The sequence below is a fragment of the Doryrhamphus excisus genome, chromosome 15 (genome assembly GCF_030265055.1).
Source record: "Doryrhamphus excisus isolate RoL2022-K1 chromosome 15, RoL_Dexc_1.0, whole genome shotgun sequence".
Classification (NCBI taxonomy): Eukaryota; Metazoa; Chordata; class Actinopteri; order Syngnathiformes; family Syngnathidae; genus Doryrhamphus; species Doryrhamphus excisus.
This window is the reverse complement of record NC_080480.1, coordinates 2,697,115-2,724,578: the sequence shown is the minus strand read 5'-3', so window position 1 is coordinate 2,724,578 and position 27,464 is coordinate 2,697,115. Positions and strand designations below refer to the sequence as shown.

Below are 27,464 nucleotides of genomic sequence, written 5' to 3'. Positions count from 1 at the left end.
TTGAGGATAAGCGGTAGAAAAATGAATGAATGAATGAATGAGTTCTCCTATTTTGTGTGGAAGTGGTAACTTTTTGGCTTCTTATTTTGTCTTTCCCCACCCTCGGCCATCTCTGTGTGGAGTTTGCATGTTGTCCCTGTGCATGCATGGGTTTTCTCCGGGTACTCCGGTTTCCTCCCACATTCCAAAAAAAAACATGCTAGGTTAATTAGCGACTCCAAATTGTCCATAGGTATGAATGTGAGTGTGAATGGTTGTTTGTCTATATGTGCCCTGTGATTGGCTGGCCACCAATACAGGGTGTACCCTGTCACCTCTCGCCCGAAGAAAGCTGGGATAGGCTCCAGCACCCCCCCCCCCCAGTCATGATGTGCTATATATATCACTATATTGACACTTACCATGGTACCCATTATGTCATTGTATGGTCATATCACCTTGTACTTTGGTATGTCACAAAAAATAAAAATAAAAAAAAATGTAAAAATAAATTAATACTAATTTATCAAATTATATATAATATATTATATTATTTATTTTATTTATTATATTGTATTATATTATTTAAAAATTAAAATTTAATAACATTAAAATAAATTACAATTATGTTAGGAGAGCAGGAAGTGAACAAATGTAACAGTTACTGATTATAAAAGTACCAGATGGAGGGGTAGGATTTAATAAGCTTTGCTTCTTCCTACTCCTTTTGGACATGTGGAACTGTGAACTGATTATGGGATGGCACTCAATTGTAATCTGATGCATGTTCAAATGAAATTAAACCATTACCATAACCACGGAACAGCGAATATTGACCGGTACTCGTCTCCATAACAACACAACCCCCTTCTGATCTCCACATCCTGAATAGGAGGAGCATGTCCTCTTTTTTTAATATTTCCTTTCACGCTCCAACATTGTGTGTGTGTGTGTGTGTGTGTGTCACTGTGCCGCCACTTAGCTTAGGTCCAGTGCTTATCATTTACTTTATTTGTGTTGAAGGATCACATTAGGCATTGAAAGCTCACAGAGGAGAAGGTCCGTGGAAGTCACACATCATCCGCCTCTGGCTGTAGACACATAGGATATCTCATAAACACACACACACACACACATCTGCTCTTGCCCCCCGACACACACAAAGGCCTGTAATTGCTGTTCAGTGGGATGTGGAGGGCCCCACTGGGGTTTTGTAGTAAATTCTTGAGGCCAAATTGGTAATTATTTACCACAAAAGTGTGAGGCTGATTGTGGTTAATTACAGACGGATAATTGTCCCCATTCTGTACGTTCCACCACACTGCATGAGCGCTGGATTCTGGACTAATGATATGGAATAGGAGAGACCGGCTGTGTGTAGAACGCGTGTGTGTGTTTGTGTGTTTGTGTGTTGACGAGGTTCCAGTTCTCCCACTCCAAGCGTCTGTGGACTTGCCTATCCATCACACTTCCATGTTTACTTTTGTCCAAAGCGTAGCTCGGAGACCATTTTCGTTGAATTGATTTTATTGGCCCTTGACGTATTTTAATAATAAATCAAATGTTATTAATAAAATATTATGAGTATTATATATTACAGCATTTTTCTCTGTCAACTATAACACTAAGCTAAGATTTCTGAGCATACAGTATAGCGCGCTTGTCATCTTTAATTCATTAAATTGCCCGTTTGGACTCCCCTGACCTTTCGTATTTGCACCCTATGTTTCGCCCTTCCTTGTGTATATATATATATATAACTTGTATATAACTTGTATATATATAACTTATATATCTTGTAGATTAATACAGATGACCTTATCTTTGGTCTCAAAAAGCGTATGCTGTGTTAAGTTGTAAACCAAGCTTCTTAGTGAAATCATCCCTCGTTTATCACACCTGATTTGTTCCAGTCCCGATAGTGATAAGTGAATTTCTGCTTATACAATTTTTTTAAAGTTATAAAAAGTATAATAAGTGTTTTTTTCACCTACTAAATATGTTTTTGGGGCATTATTACAGCCCTCTAGACCAGTGATCCCCAAAGTGTGGGCCGCAGTCCTTTGGTGGGTCATGGTGGTACTGTAGGTAGGCCATGAGAGCTCATTAAAAATATGAATAATTTTTGCAAATATTACTTTTAAAAATTATTTTATTGTAAAATATTTATTGCATGATTAAAAAACTATCTTGAATGCAGTTATGAAAAGTATGAGGATTAATTAGATTTAAAGTTTGGGCTTCCTTTATCTCCCTGCTTTCATTTCAATCCTGAATCTTAATAATAATAACAATAATGATAATAAATATTATTAATTAATTAAAATTATGATTATAATTATTTAAATATAATTAATTAATTATAATTAATTAATAACTAAATAATAATAATTATTATTATAATGAATGAATATTATTAGTTATCAGTTATGAAAAGTATGAGAATTAATTAGATTAAAAGTTTGGGCTTCCTTTATCTCCCTGCTTTCATTTCAATCCTGAATCTTAATAATAATAACAATAATGATAATAAATATTATTAATTAATTAATTAATTAATTAATTAAAATTATGATTATAATTATTTAAATATAATTAATTAATTATAATTAATTAATAACTAAATAATAATAATAATTATTATAATGAATGAATATTATTAGTTATCAGTTATGAAAAGTATGAGAATTAATTAGATTAAAAGTTTGGGCTTCCTTTATCTCCCTGCTTTCATTTCAATCCTGAATCTTAATAATAATAACAATAATGATAATAAATATTATTAATTAATTATAATTATGATTATAATTATTTAAATATAATTAATTAATTATAATTAATTAATAACAAAATAATAATAATTATTATTATAATGAATGAATATTATTAGTTATTATCAGTTATGAAAAGTATGAGAATTAATTAGATTAAAAGTTTGGGCTTCTTTTATCTCCCTGCTTTCATTTCAATCCTGAATCCTAATAATAATAATAATATTATTATTGATTAATCAATTAATTATTGTATGATTATAATTCATAACTAAATAATTAAATAATAATAATTAGATATTAATAATAAATAATAATAATTAATTATAATGAATGAATGAATATTCTAAAGTTAGAGCATAAAAAGTGTTTTTCCACCTACTAAATAGTATGTTTTTGGCATTATTAGAGCCCTCTAGACATTAAATAGCACCCCTATGTCACTTGTATTACCTATTAGAGTGGCCATAAGCGGAGAAAACACATGTTAGCATTGGGACAGTATGTTATCATAGAGTACTACTACTTTTATTCACGCCAACAATCTGGTTCCAACTCGACCTCCTTCTAGCTAAAGATAATCAATCACTGAATTAGCATGTGACGTCTTCTCGTCTAACTGTTATTCCCTCTTTCCCCGCAGGTCTCAGTAACATCATCGGAATTATCGTGTACATTTCGGCCAATTCAGGCGACCCGGGTCAGAGCGACAGCAAGAAGTCCTACTCCTACGGCTGGTCCTTCTACTTCGGCGCCCTGTCCTTCATCATGGCGGAAATGGTGGGCGTGCTGGCCGTGCACATGTTCATCGAGAAGCACCGCAAGCAGCGGGCCAAGTCCCGCACGGAGCTCATCAAGAAGTCGGCCTTCAGTCGCATCCCCTCCTACCGTTACCGCTTCCGGCGCCGCTCCAGCGTTCGTTCGTCGGAGGTCCCCAGCCGCGACACCTCACCGCTGGGCAAGGTCGGCTACACAGGGCCCGGCGCCTCGGAGATGCCCATGTACACGCTGAACCCCCGCGAGGCGGGCAACGCCGCCACCAAATCCGGCCTTGGCGGGCTGCTCAACTCTGAGAGGGAGTTCCTCCAGAGCAGCACGCTCACTAAAGACTACAGCAAGGACCCCAACCGCAGGACCACGCCCGTCTGAGAGGTGCCCGCCTGCAGATATCACCTAATCAGAGTAGCAAAGACAAGTAGTGCAAGCTAAAGTAAGGGGACACAGGGTTAAGAGGGAGTGCAAATCGGGGTGTAAATCGGGGCCGGGGGGGGTGGGTGGTGGGGGCGGGGGTGGGTGGGTGTTCCGAAATACCTTGACTGTGAACTGTGAACTTTTAGCCTTTTGAACTGTGAATCCTGAGCCCCGGTGAGCATTTCAATGTGTGTAGCACGAGCCGTTTGGATGGAGAACTCGTTCACATCTCCACCGAAGCTCATGTTTCTCCAGTCGGCACATTCGATTCTTCTCATTACGATTCACGACTCTTTTCTTAAATTGGCCTTTTGCCTTTTCTTTTCTTTTCTTTTTTTTTTTAATGGGACTGACCCAAAGTGACTTCTTTGGTGGTTTGCTCTTCGGGGCAGATTGGCCTAGAAGGTTAATGGACGTTGAACCGAAGGAAGCGAGCGGGAGGGGCGGAGATAGATAACCTTTCGGACCTCTGCTGCGTCCTTCCTGGGTAGCGGCAAGGTCGGGAATGGCGGGGATGCTGATCATTTTCAGTTCAGGTTGTGTGGCATGTCTACTGTATGTATGTACTGTATAATATATAATATAATATAATAGTATAGTATATAATACTATATATATAATAATATATATTAGGGATTGACCGATTTTTTTTTTAAGTAGACCGATTTTTTTTCCCGGTTCGATACAGATTTTTTTTGTGGCACGTCTACTGTATGTATGTACTGTGTATATATACTATATATACATAATATATATATATATTAGGGATCGACCAATTTTTTTTTTTTTAAGTAGACCAATCGACTGATTTTTTTTTTTTAAGTAGGCCGATTTTTTTTTTTTCGGGCCGATACCGATTTTTTGTGGCACGTCTACTGTATGTATGTACTCTGTATATATACTATATATATATATAATATATATATATATATAGTATTAGGGATCGACCAATTTTTTTTTTTTTAAAGTAGACCAATCGACTGATTTTTGTTTTTGATTTTTTTTTTCGGGCCGATACCGATTTTTTGTGGCACGTTTACTGTATGTATGTACTGTGTATATATATACTATATATACTATATATATAATATATAAGGGATCAACCGATTTTTTTTTTTAAGTAGACCGATCGACTGATTTTTTTTTTTTTTTTTAAGTAAACCGATTTTTTTTCGGGCCGATACCGATTTTTTTTTTACTGTATGTACTGTATTGTATATATATATATGCTATATATATATATATGCTATATATATATATATGCTATATATATATATATATATATATATATATATATATATGTAAGGGATCGACTTTTTTTTTTTAAGTAGACCGATCGACTGATTTTTTTTTTTTTTTTTAAGTAGACCGATTTTTTTATTTTCGGGTTTTCTCGACAATGTTACTATATTTGGTCATGGTCGTGCAAAGGTGACTATAGGGATGCTATTTCACATCTAGAGGGCTCTAATGTTAAAAAGTCTATTTAGAAGGTCATAAACGTTAACGTGTAGGCCTCACAATTAGGAGACCCGAGTTCGATTCCACCCTCGGTTATCTCTGTGTGGAGTTTGCATGTTCTACCCGTGCATGCGTGGTGGGTTTTCTCCGGGTACTCCGGTTTCCTCCCACATTCCAAAAAAAAACATGCTAGGTTAATTAGCGACTCCAAATTGTCCATAGGTATGAATGTGAGTGTGAATGGTTGTTTGTCTATATGTGCCCTGTGATTGGCTGGCCACCAGTCCAGGGCGTATCGGCCGATACCGATTCAAGTAAAGAACGCAAATATCGCCCGGGTTGATCCTTACTATATATACTGTATATTGTATGCTTCATGTTTCATTACTTTCTTCGTCACGACACACTGAACTGAAAGTGAAAGCATCCTCAGCGTCGGACCCCGTTGTGTAGCTGATCTCTGGTCAGTTGTTTGTGTTGCCAGAGGTTCCATCTCCTCGAGATGGTCGTTTTTTTGTACGTAGCTCATTGGTGCTTCCTTCTACTTCCTCTTCTTTTCTCGATTTATTTTCTTCACGTTCGTCTGCCTTCACGAACTCACTCCCCGTCACTTCCGCCCTCCGCACGCCACCACTTTCCACGCTCTCTTTTGTCTTCCATCCGTGTCATCTCGCCGCGTTGGGCTTGAGGAACGTGCGAAGAGAAGAAGACCACTTAGCTGTGAAATATGGGTTTCTCGGAGGAGCCATAAACGACATTCAAACCCAAAAAAAACGGAAAACGCTTGCCCCCCGCTACCTCCCGTGGAATGTTGTTCCGATTAGTCGGGAAAAAAAAGTTGTGCGTCTTAAGTCTCTCTTGTGCAAATCGGAATGTGGCACGCCATGTAAAGCAGACTAGAGGAGAGTCCCATACATTATTCAGAGGTTTGCGCTCCGTCTATTGAACTGTCACTCACCGCCCCCCCCCCCAACCCCCCCCACCCCGCCGTTCGCTTCTTCTTATCGAGCATACATGTGCACAAACCGTACTCATACGCGCTTTCTATCTGTGACCTCGTCGAGAACGCGTCGCCGTACGTCTGTTTTCCTCACGTACATATAAAGATACGCCTTGTTGCTGTCACGCCATCACAGGAAGTCGCCGACGACGTCTGCATTAACACGCAAGTGTTAGCGGCTAAGCCTTTCAATTTAACCGCATCACAGATTGCCAAGCACGATTTGACGTGATTCATTGCGGGGGAAAAAAAAAAAAAATGCTAGCGCAGACTCGCCACAGTCGGGAATCTATCGGCAATGCAGACGTTTATTCTAATACAGTAATCCCTCGCCGGAAATATCAATTCATAAATCATCGCCGTCTCATAGTCCGATACGGCCTCTTATGAGTCCAATATTGTTACCTAAATTTAGCATTTTTATGCATAAAAATAGATAAGACGTAAAATACAAATTGAAGGCATTCATAAGACGCATTTAAAGATGTTGTTATTCCACACTGGCCACCAGGTGTCAGTAATGTTACTGTAATCAAGTTAAAAAAAACACAAGGCAATGTGTAGGTCTATATTATGCCTTATTTATGTCTTATTTTCCGTGATTATGTCTACAATATTGAATAATATGAGCGTAAACGTGACTATAGGGGTGTTATTTCATGTCCAGAGGGCTCTAATTATGTTTAAAAATTGTGATTACAGGATTGGAAACAGGTTTATAAATAATAGAATTAAAGAATAGAATAGAATAGCATTAAATTCAAAGACATGATACTATGTAGTATTCTACACTGGCCACTAGGTGTCAGTAATGTTTTGTTGATGAGACACAGGAAGTAAAAAAAAAACACAAGGCAATGCGTAGGTCTATATAAAGCCTTATTTATGTCTTATTTTCTGTGATTATGTCTACAATACCGGATAATATGAGTGTAAAGGTGACTATAGGGGTGTTATTTCATGTCTAGGGGGCTCTAATAATGTCAAAAAACATATTTTAGAAAGCATATTTCATATACTTTCTGCCGAAATGAAGCATTTCTAGCACAAAAATGGCTAAATGAATGATAATATGTAGTATTCTACATTGGCCACTAGGTGTCAGTAATGTTTTGTTGATAAGACACAGGAAGAATTCTTATTTATGTCTTATTTTCTGTGATTATGTCTAAAATACTGGATAATATGAGTGTAAAGGTGACTATAGGGGTGTTATTTCATGTCTAGAGGGCTCTAATAATGTAAAAAAAACATGGTTTACAAGCATATTTCACATACTTTTGCCGAAACAAAGCATTTCTAGCATAAAAATGGCTAAATGAACTACAATAAATAATACAATCAAATTCAAAGACATTATGATATGTAGTATTCTACACTGGCCACTAGGTGTCAGTAATGTTTTGTAGATGAGACACAGGAAGTTAAAAAAAAACACAAGGCAATGTGTAGGTCTATATTATGCCTTATTTTCCATGATTATGTCTACAATATTGGATAATGAGTGTAAAGGTGACTATAGGGGTGTTATTTCATGTCTAGAGGTCTCTAATAATGCCAAAAAGAAAGATAATACAGCCTTTTAGTAGTCCAAAGAAAGCATATTTCATATATTTTTTGCCAAAATGAAGCATTTCAAGCATAAAAATGGCTAAATGAACTACAATAAATAATAGAGTTAAATTCAAAGACATGATAATATGTAGTATTCTACACTGGCCGCTAGGTGTCAGTAATGTTTTGTTGATAAGACACTGGAAGAACTCTTATTTATGTCTTATTTTCTGTGAACATGTCTACAATATTGGATAATATCAGTGTAAAGGTGACTATAGGGGTGTTATTTCATGTCCAGAGGGCTCTAATAATGTCAAAAAGAAAGCTAATACAGGCTTTTAGTAGACCAAAGAAGGTATATTTCACATATTTTTGCCGAAATGAAGCATAAAATGGCTAAATAAGCGACGATATTGGATAATATGAGTGTAAAGGATGACTATAGGGTTGTTATTTCATGTCTAGAGGGCTCTAATTATGTTTAAAAATCGTGATTACAGGATCGGAAACAGGTTTTCTCTGCTCTAACCACAGAAATATTCCATTTATAAATCGGGAATCCTACTTAAAATTCACTTATCACACTTAAACAGCGGTAAACGAGGGATTACTGTAAATTACTCTAAACGACGGACAGTAGTGGTTGAACAAAAGCGCAATATAAGGCCTAACTTACCCGCCCGTCATCTAAGCGTTGACTAAGTCTAAGTCAGTTTTAAAAAAAAAAAAAGGGATGGAAAAACTCCAGGCGGCACTTGAACGCATCACACAAGAGAGACGACAACAGAGCCATGAAAGTAAAGAACCGTCTTTTTACCTTTCATAATAAAAGACACGATGAATATGATTATTATTGAAGCTTCAATGGACCAGCTCGCTTCGATATGGACTCAAACCGGCCTGTCCTTCATATTGTAAATATTAATTTTTACAACATCAGCAGTTGTCCGTTGTCACGGGCTGTGAAAGGGAACAAAAAAAAAAAAAATGTGCTTTTCTCTCAAGCAAAGGGCTTTTAATTTTTCAAGAAGCGGAGCACACAAGGGCTTTCTATGCTCGGTGTTGCACCGACATTGTTCAAAGGGTGTTAAGTGGATAGGGGAGGGATGCGTGAAGGCGGGAAGACAAGGAAAAGTACATTTTGCACGGGAACAAGCGTTTTTTTTGAATAGCTAACGAGCTAACAACACTCGCCCCCCCTGTTAGCCTTTTTCTCCGACTTGAAAATAGATTTTTTCCGAATAGATCGAGTCTTACTCACGTATGTTTATCTCGTTCGGTGCCAAATAACTCAAAATATTCCTCCAGTCTGCTTTGACTTGGTATAGCAATTTAGCTAGCTGGTCATTAGGGCCCACATTGGGGGGTCCGTAAAGTGGGGTGTCATTTATTAACCCGTGTCTCCAATCATACGTATTCAATGTCTGCTTAATTTCCTGCGCTTCCTTTTTTTACTCGGTGTGAATCAGCACCCTGAACGCAACACATCTTCCACTCATCCATTACACAGCATTGGACTGGATATAAACAAATAACTGTGTTATTAGTAATTCTATATATTCTATTCTAAAGGTGCCACTATGCCGAGGATGACCTCTGTCGCATATTTATTCATCTATAGACAGTTAGGGGCGGGGACAAAGGGAGGGGGGGGGCGGATTTTGGGAGTCGTGTGTGTATATTAATCTACTTTCCTTTTCTACTTTGTCGGGGGGTTGTTGTTTGATTCCCATGTGCAGCCTCTGTGATAGGAAGGGGAGTATTAATCCACTTAGCGGGACAGTCGACATGCTACAAAAAAAATACAGTAATCCTTAGTCACCTTGCAATTTTTTTTTGGTTTTTTTTTTTGACAAAATTAAGCAAAAAAATGTCAAATTGAAGTAAAATATACCGTATTTTTTGGACTATAAGTCGCATTTTTTTTCATTTTTCATAGGTTGGATGTTCCTGCAACTTATAAATGAAAAAAACTACTAAAAAAAAATACACTTAGCGGGATGGTCGACATGCTACAAAAAAAATACAGTAATCCCTCGTCACCTTGCAATTGTTTTTTTTTTTTTTTTACAAAATTAAGCAAAAAAATGTCAAATTGAAGTAAAATATACCGTATTTTTTGGACTATAAGTCGCATTTTTTTTCATAGGTTGGCTGTTCCTGCAACTTATAAATGAAAAAAACTACTAAAAAAATCCACTTAGCGGGAAGGTCGACATGCTACAAAAACAATACAGTAATCGCTCGTCACCTAGCAATTTTTTTTTTTTTTTTTTGACAAAATTAAGCAAAAAAATGTCAAATTGACGTAAAATATACCGTATTTTTTGGACTATAAGTCGCATTTTTTTTTTATAAGTTGGCTGTTCCTGCGACTTATAAATGAAAAAAACTACAAAAAAAAATACACTTAGCGGGACAGTCGACATGCTACAAAAACAATACAGTAATCCTTCGTCACCTTGCAATTTTTTGGGTTTTTTTTTTGACAAAATTAAGCAAAAAAATGTAAAATTGAAGTAAAATATACCGTATTTTTAAGTCGCTTTTTTTTATAGGTTGGCTGTTCCTGCGACTTATAAATAATAAATAAATCATATAAATATAATAAATAATATAAATATTATTTATAAATAATAAATGAAAAAAAAAATTATGTTACATAAACATTAGACATTAGCCTTTTGTTTTTATGTTTATTTTTTGTGTAGCTGAATAACCATTGTGTTAGCATAGCTTACACCTATTAGCATGTTCTCTATTTTTTTATTATTATTAGAACTTCCCTTCCAAGACGACGTAATGTCTGTTTTGGTCATAAAATAAATTACCCGCAAAAAAAAAAAATGCGACTTATACTCCAGTGCGACTTATGTATGTTTTTGATGCATTTTTAGCCTTAGCGACTTATATCCGGAGCGACTTATAGTCCAAAAAATACGGTAAATAGATTGCATTCAGAAGACACATTCATGTGTATGTAGTATTCTACACTGGCCACTAGGTGCCGGTAATGCTACATTGATGCTACAGTAGCCACTACAGGAAGTAAAAAAAAAAAAAAACAACAAGGAACTCCTACCAAGTGTATGAGTTGATATTATATCTTATTTTTTGTTACTATGTCGACTATATTGGGTAATACCATCGTTAAGGTGACTATAGGGGTGTTATTTCCTGTCTGGATGGCTCTAATGTCGCACATTTAAAGAGGCGTAAGGGAGGAATTGTGGGTCAAGTTATGTGCCTGCATGTTTGTGTGTGTGTTCATATCCACTCGTGTGTGTGTGTTTGTGTGTGTTTGTGTGTGTGTGTGCAGCTCGCCTCTCCTCACCTGTACACAGAGTGCCTGCCTTGTCCTGCCTTCAGACAGCTCCCAGATCAGCCAAGGGGCTTTTTGTTTTTGTTTTTTTCAGTGTAACATCCTCTACGTCCCCCCCCCCCCCCCCGTGACCTTAAACGGGTCGGACTTGAACGGGGGTCAGTTTTACACGGCTAACACAACAGGTTCTTTTCTCGTATTTCCTACTAACAACGTTGACAGGCGGTGAGATTTGTGTTGGGATGTCTGACTGATGATGTGTTTGTCTTTTATGTTTGACGCTGTCATTGATTTGGGGACTGGCAGAGGGGGACCGGGGCGGGGGGGGCGGAAAATAATCTATGGGTACCCTAATGACCGCCGGTCTCGAATCAACACACACACACACACACTGACACACACACTCTTGTAGACTGTTGTTGCTCATTTCTTTCCAATCTTGCCCAAGAGTGAGTGTGTGTGGTTAATTATGCGTGTGCATGAATGTGTGTGTATGTGTGTGTGTGTGTGGCTCATGATGTAATATGGCCATCAGCTGGTTGGATCCCCATTCAGACTTTGAATGCTCCTGATGATCTGAAGGTTTCACAGTCTAGAATAATGACGGTTCGTTTTTGTAAGCCCCATTTTTAGTACGATTCATTTTTTTGCCCCAATTTTCATCAGATTCGGATTTTATTGAAAATGTTTTTGTACAGAGTTTGGGTTTTTGTTCCGACTTTGGAACAAATTCAGTACTTCTAATTCAGATGATCACGAGGTTTCCTTTTTCCGTCACAGTCTAGAATAATTACGGTTGGTTTTTGTAAGCCCCATTTTTAGTATGATTCAAATTTTTGTCCCAATTTTCATCAGATTCGGATTTTATTGAAAATGTTTTTGTGTGTTTGTACAGAGTTTGGGTTTTTGTTGCGACTTTGGAACAAATTCAGTACTTCTAATTCAGATGATCACGAGGTTTCCTTTTTCCGTCACAGTCTAGAATAATTACGGTTGGTTTTTGTAAGCCCCATTTTTAGTACGATTCATTTTTTTGCCCCAATTTTCATCGGATTCGGACTTTATTTAAAAAATTTTATGTGTGTTTGTACAGAGTTTGGGTTTTTGTTGCGACTTCGGAACAAATTCAGTCCTTCTAATTCAGATGATGAGGAGGTTTCATTTTTCCGTCACAGTCTAGAATAATTACGGTTGGTTTTTGTAAGCCCCATTTTTAGTATGATTCATTTTTTTGCCCCAATTTTTGTCAGATTCGGATTTTGTTGAAAAAATTTTTGTGTGTGTTTGTACAAAGTTTGGGTTTTTGTTTGCGACTTTGGAACAAATTCAGTACTTCTAATTCAGATTAAATCTCCGTTGTTAATATCGGAATACACTGACGTCCGACACACAGCTGCAGATATCTGCTGGGAAAAAAATTTTTGTTTTTTTTTGTGCTTTTTCTTACATCCTACAAGCATGAATATTAATTTGACAGCGATTGTGTTTTATTTTGAAATAGTTTCTCCCTCAAGCCCTGTGCTCCCTGTCGAGTCGAGAATAATGACGGTTGGTTTTTGTATCGCCATTTTTAGTACGATTAATTTTTTTTTTTGCCCCGATTTTCATCTGATTCGGATTTCATTGAAAATGTTTTTGTTTTTTGTTTTTTTGTTGCGACTTTGGAACAAATTCAGTACTTCTAATTCAGATTAAATCTCCATTGTTAATATTGGGATAAACTGACGTCCGACACACAGCTGCAGATATCTGCTGGGAAAAAAATTTTTTGTTTTTTTTTTGTTTGGTTTTTTTGGTGCTTTTTCTTACATCCTACATGCATGAATTTTAATTTGAGAGCGATTGTGTTTTATTTTGAAATTGTCTCTTTCTCAAGCCCTGTGCTCCCTGTTTACATGCAGACCATTTCTCCGGTTCTAAACATTCGATCCACCACGGATGAACGACTCCAAATCAACAAGAACCAAACTTCCACGGTAATAGTTTATCCGTCCTGACCGAGGCGTTTACGGGGAACTATCAGATTTTTTCAGTCAAATTTGAACGATTCCTTCAGACTGTTATGTAACACACAAAAAAAAGCCATCTTTTGTTAAGGCTACATTGACAATACCGTCATCCGGTTGCAATGCAAACAATACAGTCATTATTTTATATGCATTATTATATTGATACGAACTTATTGTTTAAGCAAGGATGTATGAGGGAAGAAAATGTGTCGGTGATGCAAATTTGTGCTGTGATGACTTGTTTTTTTTCGCCCCTGCTTATACCTCTGAGCCCCATCATGAGCTACACTACACACAAACACATGTGCATTCTCACACACACACACACACACACACACACACGTGTCGTTGAAATCACAGGCAAACAGACTGTATTCCCTTCACAGCTTGAATACACAGACGAGCCTGTTCTCAACAGAAATGAGTAGGATTTGTACAAAAAAAATTTTTTCGTATTTTTACGATATCAAAAATAATACGCTTTAAAGCCAGATTGTGTTTAAAAAAAATATAAAAAAAACGTCAACACAATAACCAGTTCCGAAAGTGACATAACGACAATTGGTACACTTCCCTACTAAATTTGGTTGAGGACAGGCGGCATGGACACACACATAAACACACACACACACACACACGGCTGTGGGCCTGACTCTGTACACTTTATATAACGGAAACCTCCAACTAGCAGCCGTCTGACACGGACAAATGCTGTGAATAAAAAGCACACTTTTACTTACATTATATAGATATGATGACCTATATCTAGAGAGAAAGAATATTGTATACAGTATGATGAATAGAAAATAAACAAGACACCTTTTCAATGCAACTGGTGTGGGTTCATTCTGTGTTTTGGATGCTGTTGTTTCCTGTTTTCATAAAGTAGCATTTAATATCAATACACTGAATATGAGTAGTTAGAGCATAGAAAATATATATATATTTTTACCATGATTAGAACTCTGTAGGGGTTGCACGGTAGACAAGTGGTTAGCGCGCAGACCTCACAGCTAGGAGACCCGAGTTTGGGTATTATTCCAGCCCTCTAGACCAGTGATTCCCAAAGTGTGGGCCAATAATTAAAAAAATAATATTTGCAAAAATGAATCATATTTTTAATGACCTCTAATTAAAAATGATTCATTTTTGCAAATATTATTTTTAAATAATATTACATATTTTAAATAATATTAAAAAATGCAGATTTTTGCAAATATTATTTTTAAATAATATTACATTTTTTAAAAATATTAAAAAATAATATTTGCAAAAATGAATCATATTTTTAATGACTCAAATAAAAAATATGATTCATTTTTGCAAATATTATTTTTTAAATCATTTTATTGTAAATATTTATTGCATAATTTTTGCATGCAAAAATGAATCATATATTTAATGACTTCTCATTAAAAATATGATTCATTTTTGCAAATATTATTTTTAAATATTAATTTGTTTTACAAAAATAATATTTGCAAAAATGGATCATATTATTTATGACCTCAAGTCAAAAAAATATGATTCATTTTTGCAAATATTATTTTTTTAATCATTTTATTGTAAAATATTTATTGCGTGGTTTTTGCATGCAAAAATGAATCATATATTTAATGACTTGCAAATATTTTTAAATGTTACATTTTTTTAAATAATATTAAATAATAATATTTGCAAAAATGAGTAATATTTTTAATGACCTCAAATTAAAAATATGATTCATTGTTGTAAATTTTATGTTTAATTATTTTATTGTAAAATATTAATTGCATGATTTAAAAAAATCTTTAATGCAGTTATGAAAAGTATAAGAATTAATTAGATTAAAAGTTTGGGCTTCCTGTATCTCCCTGCTTTCATTTCAATCCTGAATTTTAATAATAATAATAATAACAACAACAATAATTGGCGACTCCAAATTGTCCATAGGTATGAATGTGAGTGTGAATGGTTGTTTGTCTATATGTGCCCTGTGATTGGCTGGCCACCAGTCCAGGCTGTACCGAAGACACCTGGGATAGGCTCCAGCAACCCAAATGAATGAATGAATGATTGGAACCCTGTAGGTATGAAATTACAGTTTCTGTAAGTTTGCTCCAACAGATCTGAAGTCAGCACCCGTTGATGATGAAGCACACCTTGCTTCTTCTTCTAAGGGCAAAAAGCGTGCATGAATATTTAGCCGCCTAACGAGGCTTATGCAGAAATAAACCAATGCAATTAAACGCTTACTTTACTGCCTGTGTATGCTCCGACTCCAAAATGTCCGCCAAGTTATTTTAGCATTAAAGCGTCCGATTAAGCTTCTATACGGCCCCTTTGAATTATATACATACATACAGTAGCAACTCCAACACAGGTATTTTGCGATATTGGTGAATCTTTTTCATATATATTTTTTTATGTATTTTTGTGGGTGTTTTTTTTTGCACTTCATTGCTGCGCTTTTCTTATCCCAATTTTCTAGCAAGCCGAGCCGTGAGTAGGAAGGATTTTGAATGAGGCGCTCAGATACACCTGATGAATATTCATCATCATTCATCATTCATATGGAGCTACCGTGTCGTCGTCATAGAGATTAGAGTGGATGACAGGATTATGGGGGAGACTCGGGGGTGGACTACTGCCATTTTTTTTTTTTTGCGACTGTTGTTGTTACCTTTGACTTCCTTAAATGTGAGTATGAGAGTGTTTCTCACCTTTTTCTGCTGAGCTGATGTCACTTTTCACTTTTCCTTCATTTGTTTATTTTTGCGTTCCCCACATTTGGAAGGCTCCCATTGAGCAGCATGGCGCTGGTAGTAATTGCTTTCTTCAGCTCTGTTGGCACAATAAGAGAAAATGGCCTTTTATGCAAATAGCCCATAAAACACACACAGCGTTTCCCAGCATGGATCCCACATCACTTCATTTTTTTTTTTTTTACTAATATACCAAAGAGTATTTTTTTCGAGTCATTGAACATGTATATACACTTACAGTATGTACAGTAATGCATTTACATTACAAACACTTCAATATGATTTTGCACCAATGTAATCTACAAGCACAATAATAAATAAACTCCCTTCCCAACAAAGTGACATCCGGGGCAATATTTCATATGGAATACTACCCCCCCCACACACACACAATCATCCGTTTACATGCAATTGCAAAATAAATTAAATTATATTGTTCTTACTATTTGTGTCACCCGGTTTACATGGCTAATGAATAACCAAAACAAAGATCCTGTAAATAAGCTATATGTATTTTATTATTTTATTTTTATTTATTAGTCATCCCAATTTCAATTTCAAACAATGTCAACATTTACAGTAATCCCTCGTTCATCATGATGAATTGGTTCCACAACAGAAAATATAGGGGTGTTTCATGATATAGGCAACTATAGGGGTGTTATTTCATGTTTAGAGGGCTCTAACAATGTGTTTTAAAAAGTGTACTTAGAAATTCATCGACAGGTTTTGTGCGTTCAGAAAGACGCATTCAAAGATTTTGAGTCTAAATTATGTATTATCTTCTCTTATGTCTACTATATTGGACAATATGAGACTAACAGCAAATATAGGGGTGTTATTTCATGTTTGGAGGGCTCTAACAATGTTAAAAAAATATTTAGAAAGTCATTGACAGGTTTTGTGTAGGATTCCTCACTCACAAAACCAATATTTGGGGGGTTAGAGCATACAAAACCTGTCAATGACTTTCGAAATACAGTTTTTTAAGTATTGTTAGAGCTCTCCAGACATGATATAACACCCCTATATTTGCCTTTACTCTCATATTTTCCAATATAGTCGACATAATAATTGAAAATAAGACATAATATAGACTCAACATATTTGAATGCGTCTTTCTGAACGCTTTGTACAGTAATCCCTTGTTTATCACAGTTAATTGGTTCCATAACCAACAGTGATAAGTGAATTTCTGCGAAGTAGGATTCCTCACTCATAAAACAAATATTTGGCAAGTTAGAGCATACAAAACCTGTCAATTACTTTCTAAATACACTTTTTTAAACATTGTTAGAGCCCTCCAGACATGAAATAGCACCCCTATAGTTGCCTATTTTACCAAATATAGTACAAATAATCAGGTAAAATAAAACAATATAAACTCAAAGTGTCTTTGAATGCATCAGGATTTCCTTAATGACATAGAAAGTCAATGACTTTCTAAATACACTTTTTTTTACATTGTTAGAGCCCTCCAGACATGATATAACACCCCTATATTTGCCTTTACTCTCATATTTTCCAATATAGTCGACATAATAATTGAAAATAAGACATAATATAGACTCAACATCTTTGAATGCATCTTTCTGAACGCTTTGTACAGTAATCCCTTGTTTATCACAGTTAATTGGTTCCATAACCAACAGTGATAAGTGAATTTCTGTGAAGTAGGATTCCTCACTCATAAATTAAATATTTGGCAAGTTAGAGCATACAAAATTTGTCAATGACTTTTGAAATACACTTTTTTAACATTGTTAGAGCCCTCCAGACATGAAATAACACCCCTATATTTGCCTATATTACCAAATATAGTACAAATAATAAGGTAAAATAAAACAATATAAACTCAAAGTGTCTTTGAATGCATCAGGATTTCCTTAATGACACAGAAAGTCAATGACTTTTGAAATACACTTTTTTTAAACATTGTTAGAGCCCTACAGACATGAAGTAACACCCCTATATTTGCCTTTACTCTCATATTGTCCACTATATTTGACACAGTAAGAGAAAATAAGACATAATATAGACTCAACATCTTTGAATGCGCTTGTACAGTAATCCCTTGTTTATCACAGTTCATTGGTTCCATAACCAACAGTGATGAGTGAATTTCTGTGAAGTAGGATTCCTCACTCGTAAAACAAATATTTGGCGAGTTAGAGCATACAAAACTTATCAATGACTTTTGAAATACACTTTTTTAACATTGTTAGAGCCCTCCAGACATGAAATAACACCCCTATATTTGCCTATATTACCAAATGTAGTACAAATAATAAGGAAAAATAAAACAATATAAACTGAAAGTGTCTTTGAATGCATCGGGATTTGCTTAATGACATAGAAAGTCAATGACTTTCTAAATACACTTTTTTTAAACATTGTTAGAGCCCTACAGACATGAAGTAACACCCCTATATCTGCCTTTACTCTCATATTGTCCACTATATTTGACACAGTAAGAGAAAATAAGACATAATATAGACTCAACATCTTTGAATGCGCTTGTACAGTAATCCCTTGTTTATCACAGTTCATTGGTTCCATAACCAACAGTGATAAGTGAATTTCTGCGAAGTAGGATTCCTCACTCGTAAAACAAATATTTGGCAAGTTAGAGCATACAAAACATGTCAATGACTTTTGAAATACACTTTTTTTAACATTGTTAGAGCCCTCCAGACATGAAATAACACCCCTATGTGTGCCTATATTACCAAATATAGTACAAATAATAAGGAAAAATAAAACAATATAAACTCAAAGTGTCTTTGAATGCGTCAGGATTTGCTTAGTGTGTTTTATGGCGACAGCTGGGATAGGCTCCAGCATATATGCGACCCTAGTGAGGATAAGCGGCATAGAAAATGGATGGATGGTGTATTTTATGTCACTTTCCTTTTAAAAACGGCCATATTTGATTGTGTAGCTGTAGCATCTATGCTAAATCCAACATGTGTCCAAAGAATGTGATAAGATATATGCATACACACATACACACACACACACACACACACACTGTGTGTCTTTTGATGGCTGAGTCATGTGGTGTATCACATGACGATAAGAACATCAGTTTAAAAGCAGCAGCTGTTTCCCCTTCATCCTCTCCTCCTACTCCTCCTTCTCCTCCTTCTCCCGCTGCATCTCTCCATCCTCCCACTGCTTTCACAATGACGTGCTAAGCCAGCCAAGATAGGGCAAATCCCTCCTCGGAGCAGAGCAGGCCAGGAGAGAAAGGAACAGATAGAGAGAGAGAAAGAGAGAGAAAGAGAGAGAAAGAGAGAGAGAGTTGTGTGCTAAATCCTAACCTCGCTCTCTCCTTTCCGATTGATCCTCTTCCTTCTCCGTTTGGAGCCGAGTGTGACCAAGCAGCTGGAAGATCTCCTCCGCCTTGGAGCGTGTGGGCATCGCTCAATGGATCACCGCGCCATCATTCCGAAAGGTATTCCCTGGTTAGTTTTGGATAGGCTTGTCCGGCCTGACATCATTCCTGTGGGGGGGAAAGAAAACGGGGTCAGGAACTTTTTCCAGTGAGGGCCTTGTTGATATTTAGTCATTTATATTTACATTATACATGTTTTATACATTTCAGCTTTATGATACAATGATACAAAAAGCAGATTCTAGAAAAATAGAACACTTCCTGTCCGCCCCCCCATTCGGCTCCCCACATTTACAGCAACACACACCAGCATGAGTCTTATTTATGCCTGTAATGTCTTAATTTTTCTTATTTTGTCTACTGTATTGGGTAATACGAGTTTAAATGTGACTTATAGGGGTGTTATGTCATGTTTAGAGGGCTCTAATAATGTTTAAAGTATTGGGTTATAGGGGTGTTATTTAATGTTTAGAGGCCTCTAATAATGTTTAAAGTATTGGATAATATGAGTGTAAAGGTGACTATAGGGGTGTTATTTAACGTCTAGAGGGCTCTAATAATGTTTAAAGTATTGGGTAATCGGAGTGCACAGGTCACTATAGGGGTGCTATTTCATATAGAGAGGGCTCTAATTAAACTATTGGGTAATAGGAGTGTACAGGTGACTATAGGGGTGTTATTTCATATCAAGAGGGCTCTAATAATGTTTAAAGTATTGGGTAATAGGAGTGTAAAGGTGACTATAGGGGTGTTATTTCATATCAAGAGGGCTCTAATAATGTTTAAAGTATTGGGTAATAGGAGTGTAAAGGTGACTATAGGGGTGTTATTTCATGTCTAAAGGGCTCTAATAATGTTTAAAGTATTGGGTTATAGGGGTGTTATTTAATGTTTAGAGGGCTCTAATAATGTTTAAAGTATTGGATAATATGAGTGTAAAGGTGACTATAGGGGTATTATTTCATGTCTAGAGGACTCTAATAATGTTTAAAGTATTGGGTTATAGGGGTGTTATTTAATGTTTAGAGGGCTCTAATAATGTTTAGAGTATTGGATAATATGAGTGTAAAGGTGACTATAGGGGTGTTATGTCTAGAGGGCTCTAATAATGTTTAAAGTATTGGGTAAATGGAGTGTCCAGGTGACTATAGGGGTGTTATTTCATGTCTATAGGGCTCTAATAATGTTTAAAGTATTGGGTAATAGGAGTGTACAGGTGACTATAGGGGTGTTATTTAATGTTTAGAGGGCTCTAATTAAAGTATTGGGTAATAGGAGTGTAAAGGTGACTATAGGGGTGTTATTTCATGTTTAGAGGGCTCTAATAATGTTTAAAGTATTGGGTACTAGGAGTGTAAATGTGACTATAGGGTTGTTATTTCATGTTTAGAGGGCTCTAATAATGTCAAAAAAACACATTTAGAAGGTAATAAACCCGTTTTCCATTATCTTAACTACCAAATATTTGATTTATGAATAAGGAATTACTGTAATACATGTAGCATCACTACAGAAATGTCAATTTTGGTTGTTTTTTTATATATTTTCTTTCCAAAATTATTCTTTCAATCCCCTTCAATTTGACGTACAACATATGCTACAACACTGTGGATCCGCTGCCGTTGTTTTCAAGCACCAAAAACATCCCGGCCAGCACAACACCACCAAATCACCACTAAATGACGCACCCGCCCCCCCACCCACCCCCACCCCAATCTGCAGGAGTGTAATGAGATCATAGCAACAAAACGCAAGCAACCATGCAGACCTTTCTCTTTATGCACGGTGTCAGCCACCAGTCATTGCTATTCATAACAAGGACTTTCTCAACTGCAACGTCCCTCTCTATTAAATGGTCAGTGCCGTCTTCATGCTGACAGTCTTCATCGTGATCACATCCTGTATTGATATTCTCGGTCATTCTTAACATCGCATACTCATATTTGAGCATCACGACCTTCAAATGCGCGCCACTGTGTCTTAACTATTTGTGCAAGCACTTTTTTGGGGGGTTTGTATTGGGTTGAAGTGTCTTTGATTGACATAACCCCTTTATTCAACCCAGGGGTGTTTAATATTCATGTTTAAAATTGATATAAGTTCAAGGCTTTAGAACGATAGAAAAATATCAAGGAAGTAATGTTGTATCTTGGCTAAGGGCCCACAAATGGCCCCCAGCTTCCACTCACTGCAGTACCATTGGCACATGATAAGTAGAGCTTTGTCTCCCTCTAGAGGATGATTTAAGAAGCAGCAAAATACGTCACTAAACTCATGGAAAGTATTAATGTATATTTATGCGTTCAATGACGTTATGAAAACAAACCTACGTCATTAATTCACCTAAGCAACCATATATTTTGAATGGAATTTATACAATTTTCACTACATTAATAATTACAAAATGTCTAATATTTAATTTTAACTAAAAAAATTTTTTAATTGATTTAACTTTGTCTGAAATCGAACGTTATTTTCCTCATGTTTTGTCGTGGAGCAAAAAGGGGAATTTCATTGATGGCAACTCCACGGTGATGCCTTCACTGTCACGCGAAAATTAGGGGAATGTGTCGCTGCATCGCTTTTTAAACAGAATATATAGAAATCGATTAAGTTTGTAAATACACGGGACTTTAAAAGTCAAGTCAAGTGTGTATTTACAAACAGTAAACAGCTAAAATAATCTGAATTTAGTTTTGGTTTTACAAACAAACTATATTGTTTAATGCCGATCTGTTTTGACTCATAACTTTCATCGAACCGACATGTAGTATTTTCCCCTCTAAAAGGTAATGTAAAATATACTTACGATTCGGTTTGGGCTTTTAAATAATAATAGGATTAAAGCGATTATGTCTTTAAAGTCTTAAATAAGGGAGGTTACGTTTAGGATAGCTACGTGTTCGGGGATCACCTGAACGCAGCATCAACCGGCTCATTGCTGCTGACTACTAGCCGTTGCTCGTCGAAACAGCTGGTGGTTTCTGTCAGCGAAACACCTTGCTTGCTCCGAAAAGCCACATTTAGCGCTATGGGGGGTACAATTTAGACTCTGAGGACACTTCATTTTACACGGCTTGTTTCCCTGGTGGTGTTCCGCTGGACCTCAAGAGATGCCATGCCTTGAAATCGACTTTGTGAGACACTTGTTAGCCAGCGAAGTTGACGCTCGAGCGGCGGCTGCTAACGCTAGCTAGGCTAACTTAGCACTCCAGCGGTTTCCTGTTTGCTAGCTTGTTGCCGGGCTGTCAATCATGACTCATATACATTACAAATTCTCCTCCAAACTCAGCTACGACACGGTGGTGTTCGACGGGCCGCACATCACGCTGACGGACCTGAAGGAGCAGATTATGGGCAGAGAGAGGCTGAGAGCCGGGTGCGACCTGCAGATCACCAACGCGCAAACAAAAGAAGGTAACGGACTCGGGGAAGTGTATTCTTTGTGTTTAAATGGCTGATTGACAGCTTCGAGTGTGGGCACCAAACACGTGGTCGAGGTTAGGTTGCGTCACCGGGTGTAAAATATAACACAACGGTCAGTTTGTCATGACGTTCGCCTTTGTATGACGACGCAAACTCATTCATAAACTTGTACATATAATAATAATAATAATGGAGGTACATAATAATGGTGGTAAATTCGGTTTATCTTATGGTTTGTGGCTACTCTTGACTAATTCACTCAACTGTTCCCGTTTCCTTGCCTATTGAGTCAGCGCTGTATGCAAATCAATTTTCAGTTAACCATTAACTTGCCAGTGGGTTGCGACAGTTCGAAAACCGGGGACGAAAACTCACGTTTTTTTTATCGACAATTCTCCCCCCAAACGTCCACGTTTGTCGATGCGCGTGTGGGCGGATCCGTGCTCAAGTTAGATTGAGGGACAATTTGGCTCACGTGCGACTGAAACCATTCGTTACCGTAATTAAACAAAGACGAGAATTAAACAATGAAACATGAAATAACACCCCTATATTTTCTTCTACTCTCATTTCGACTGAACAATGGCAGCACGCTACTTTTGATCTTATAAAACTCATAAAGTAAAGTATTTAAAAACAGGTGCACCGCACCTTGACCGGCACCTAGCAGTCAGAGATCTGGGTCTGAATCACCTTTGCACACTACCGACACAGACTGGTGACGTCACCGAATCCCTTTTCGTTTTTGTCGGCTTATAAGCAGACTGTCTCATACTTGAAATATGAAGAAATTGGACATTAAAGCGAGAGGAGGCACTCCTAGTATTTTTATTGTGTACTGTTGCATTCCGAGTCGAAACACAGTAATCGCTTGTACTATTAAAAATAGGCCCCCTAACACAATATATAAGAATGGATAGAATGATACTAATCATAATGTATCATTAAGTACAAAAGTAACTCCTAATTTGCTTTTCAGAATATACGGACGAGGGAGGCGTCATCCCCAAAGGCTCCTCCGTGATCGTCAGGAGGGTCCCCGGAGTCCGTAGTGGTCCAGTCAAAAAGACTCACAACATGTAAGTGTCCACAACATGCTTGATTTTTGCATAAAATGATAATTCAAATGACAAGTGTAGTACTGTTTTGCATTAATAATGTTAAATGTGTGTATTTTTGATTGTTTGGTGAGCATGTATGTATTTTTTTATGTTGTAGCGAGCGATTAGATGTCCACAGCCACCTCGCCCCTGGAGCCGGCAGAGCAGTACGTAACCAAAGCACACACAGCAGCACTAAAACTGAACACAAGTACAATTTTGTGTACAAAAGAGCGAAAACCGGCAAGCGGCTTTCTTTGTTGACGTTTCCTTGTCCTTCTGTAGCACGCTACGATGGAATACAATGTTGCATCATTTGATACACACGCTGTGATCATGCGTTAACACGTACAGTGAGAAGATGTAATACTCGCAGTATTGTGATGATTTAAAACACTTTTGGGTAGTTTTGGGATGCTGGAGCCTATCCCAGCTGTCTTCGGGTGAAGCGAGAGGCGGGGTACACCCTGGACTGGTGGCCAGCCAATCACAGGGCACATATAGACAAACAACCATTCACACTCACATTCATACCTATGGACAATTTGGAGTCGCTAATTAACCTAGCATGTTTTTGGAATGTGGGAGGAAACCGGAGTACCCGGAGAAAACCCACGCATGCACGGGGAGAACATGCAAACTCCACACAGAGATGACCGAGGGTGGGGAAAGACAAAATAAGAAGCCAAAAAGTTACCACTTCCACACAAAATAGGAGAACTCATTCATTTTCTACCGCTTATCCTCGTGGGGGTGCTGGAGCCTATCCCAGCTGTCTTGGGGCGAGAGGCGGGGTACACCCTGGTCTAGTGGCCAGCCAATCACAGGGCACATATAGACAAACAACCATTCACACTCGCATTCATACCTATGGACAATTTGAAGTCGCTAATTAACCTAGCATGTTTTTTTTTGGAATGTGGGAGGAAACCGGAGTACCCGGAGAAAACCCACGCATGCACGGGGAGAACATGCAAACTCCACACAGAGATGGCCGAGGGTGGGGAAAGACAAAATAAGAAGCCAAAAAGTTACCACTTCCACACAAAATAGGAGGGGATAACTCATTCATTCATTCGTTCATTTATTCATTTTCTACCGCTTTTCCTCACAAGGGTCGCGGGGGGGGGGGTCTTTGGGCGAGAGGCGGGGTACACCCTGGACTGGTGCCCAGCCAATCACAGGGCACATATAGACAAACAACCATTCACACTCACATTCATACCTATGGACAATTTGGAGTCGCTAATTAACCTAGCATGTTTTTGGAATGTGGGAGGAAACCGGAGTACCCGGAGAAAACCCACGCATGCACAGGGAGAACATGCAAACTCCACACAGAGATGGCCCAGGGTGGAATTGAACCCTGGTCTCCTAGCTGTGAGGTCTGCGCGCTAACCACTCGACCGCCGTGCCACCGAGTAGCATAAGTGTGTTTATGGAAAAAGAAGTTTCAGTAGTGTTTTAAATCATGAAAACACAGCAAGATACTGCAACTATTAAATGTTATCACTGTACGTGTTAATGTATGATCACAGTATATACAGTATATAAAATTATTTTTTTAATAGTCGAAATAGGTGTATCACAATGACAGCATTGTAAGCTAGCTGAAATTTATTAATTTTCCAGTGTTATAATGCACAAAAAAGGGAAAAAGGGGCAAAACAAGTGTAGTTCCCCTTTAAAGTGAAACAAAAGTGAAACCAAACAAAACAAAAAGGTGGATAACTGCCAGGCCTGTCATTTTTTTTGCGGGATCTTTGTGTCAAACAGGCAAGTTCGATTCCTTTCCTATTATAATACACAAATATCCATTCTCCATCGAGCAATGATAGTCTCAACTCCACCCACACACAAAGGCGTCCTCAAATATAAATGCCTTACTTCAAATAAACAGCACTTGAGTAAATAATGTCTCTGGCCGCCATTCAAGCAAATATTTCCAAATATTTTGACATACACAAATAAATTCTGTTTGTGACAGATAAGGATCAGGGTCCATATTAGATAACTGATATACTTCACTTTATCGCACATTCAAATTCTTTTATTTTATTTTTTATAACTGTTGCATTGCAATAAAGGGGTGTGTCTTTGTAGCGTGACTGATCTGGGCTCAGCCTAGGCGGGGTCGAACCTTATCGGACGGCGCAGTCACGTACGGCAGATAAAAAGCCAACCGTGGGTTGTTTTATTTTAGTCATGAATACAAATACTCGGGTGACATTTTGCTCTAAATGGTGCTACCGACAACACAGAAAACCAGTTTGTTGGTGTCGTGATCTCGTCATTATCTAAAAAAAAAAACTTTATTTAAAAACAAACACACACAAGACCAATACTTCCTTATTGTGAAATAACTAGTTAGCTATTAAGTAAGCGTCTCATTTTTAAATTACAGTGGAACCTTGGTTAGCGTCATGAATCCATTCCGGAAGATCCATAACTCAAACATACTGTAAATTTAATTTATTTTTCACACAGGAAATCCAATTAATACGTTCTAGAAAGCCAAAAATCTTAACATAAAACATGTTTTTATACTTTTCCATGGATAAAACCAATTTAAATACATACAAATGATGAATTAAAGAGACAAATAAACATTTAAGGTTACTTTGCCATTATGTTTCCATGTCGTAGTAAGCTAGTCGGATGCTAACAAGGACATTTTTTTGTGAAAATACATTAAGAACGCAGTTGGATTTACACAGTGTATTAATAACATGACAAGACGCGCGCTAACCAAAACATGTATGCAAATCGAGGCCGTGCTAAACCAGATTCCGCTGTATTGTGTAAAATAACAATAAACGCCACTCAAAAAGCTTTTTTTAAATTTTTTTTATTTATTTTTTTTTAAACTTGCTAACTGACCTGACTTGATTTTCTCTCTGATTTCTCAGTAGGAGAAGTGTCCGCCTCTCTCCTTAGCACATACTTCCATTTGGACTATACAAACCTCCTTCTGTTTGTCTTCAAATAAAGGTGTTCTGATGAAGCTGCCTAATGCATTACGTGTTTGATTTCTACGGAGTCGCTTCATGTCATCCATGTTGGCTTTCAATAGTCATCCCATTCTATTGTTTTTGTAAGAAACTAGCTCCGATCATGTGACTGACTTTTCCCAATCAAGGATATTGAACATTTTTATAAAAGCGACACCATTGGGTGCCATTGTCCTGTTCCGCTAGTTTAGCAGGCAAACTAGCACCCCTGTCAGCCAGCATGCGAACGCTCGGACCGTAAAACTGAAAGTCAGCACTTCCATGTGTATTGTACTGGCGTATAAAGGCCCCCAAACAAAGTCATTGAATATTCAGCTTCATGCATGACGATTTCAATGAAACGGATGCAACGGTACACATTCACGTGTTCCGAGAAGCACTTCCTGTTACACTTTCACACCGAGCAACGAATGCATTATGTATGACTCCAATGTACTCCAATGACAATTGTCAATGCAATTAGCTGGCTAATACATGGAAACAGGAACAGGTAGTC

The 27,464-nt window shown here is 37.2% G+C and overlaps 2 protein-coding genes and 1 long non-coding RNA gene across 4 annotated transcripts in view; 2 read left to right on the top strand and 1 right to left on the bottom strand.

The window, feature by feature from the left end:
- The window catches only part of cacng3b (calcium channel, voltage-dependent, gamma subunit 3b), a 37,066-nt gene extending 22,708 nt beyond the window's left edge, over positions 1–14,358 (top strand). The window contains exon 4 of the mRNA XM_058048361.1: positions 3,394–14,358. Coding sequence (XP_057904344.1) covers positions 3,394–3,899 — 506 coding nt within the window. The 3' untranslated portion in view covers positions 3,900–14,358. The remainder of the gene's footprint in view (positions 1–3,393) is intronic.
- On the bottom strand, positions 854–23,277 carry LOC131102805 (uncharacterized). 2 transcript variants are annotated; one of them, XR_009119496.1, is made up of 4 exons: positions 23,233–23,277; positions 19,358–19,539; positions 15,993–16,113; positions 854–1,070 (listed from the first exon to the last, which is right to left on the bottom strand). It is a non-coding gene; the product is annotated as an uncharacterized LOC131102805 (long non-coding RNA). The 2 variants fall into 2 exon arrangements; XR_009119495.1 differs by lacking the exon at positions 854–1,070 and having other exon boundaries at positions 15,042–16,113.
- LOC131102803 (E3 ubiquitin-protein ligase RBBP6-like) overlaps positions 22,331–27,464 on the top strand; it is a 17,503-nt gene continuing 12,369 nt past the window's right edge. Inside the window, exons 1-3 of the mRNA XM_058048360.1 lie at positions 22,331–22,848; positions 23,837–23,936; positions 24,076–24,124. Coding sequence (XP_057904343.1) covers positions 22,686–22,848; positions 23,837–23,936; positions 24,076–24,124 — 312 coding nt within the window. The 5' untranslated portion in view covers positions 22,331–22,685. The remainder of the gene's footprint in view (positions 22,849–23,836; positions 23,937–24,075; positions 24,125–27,464) is intronic.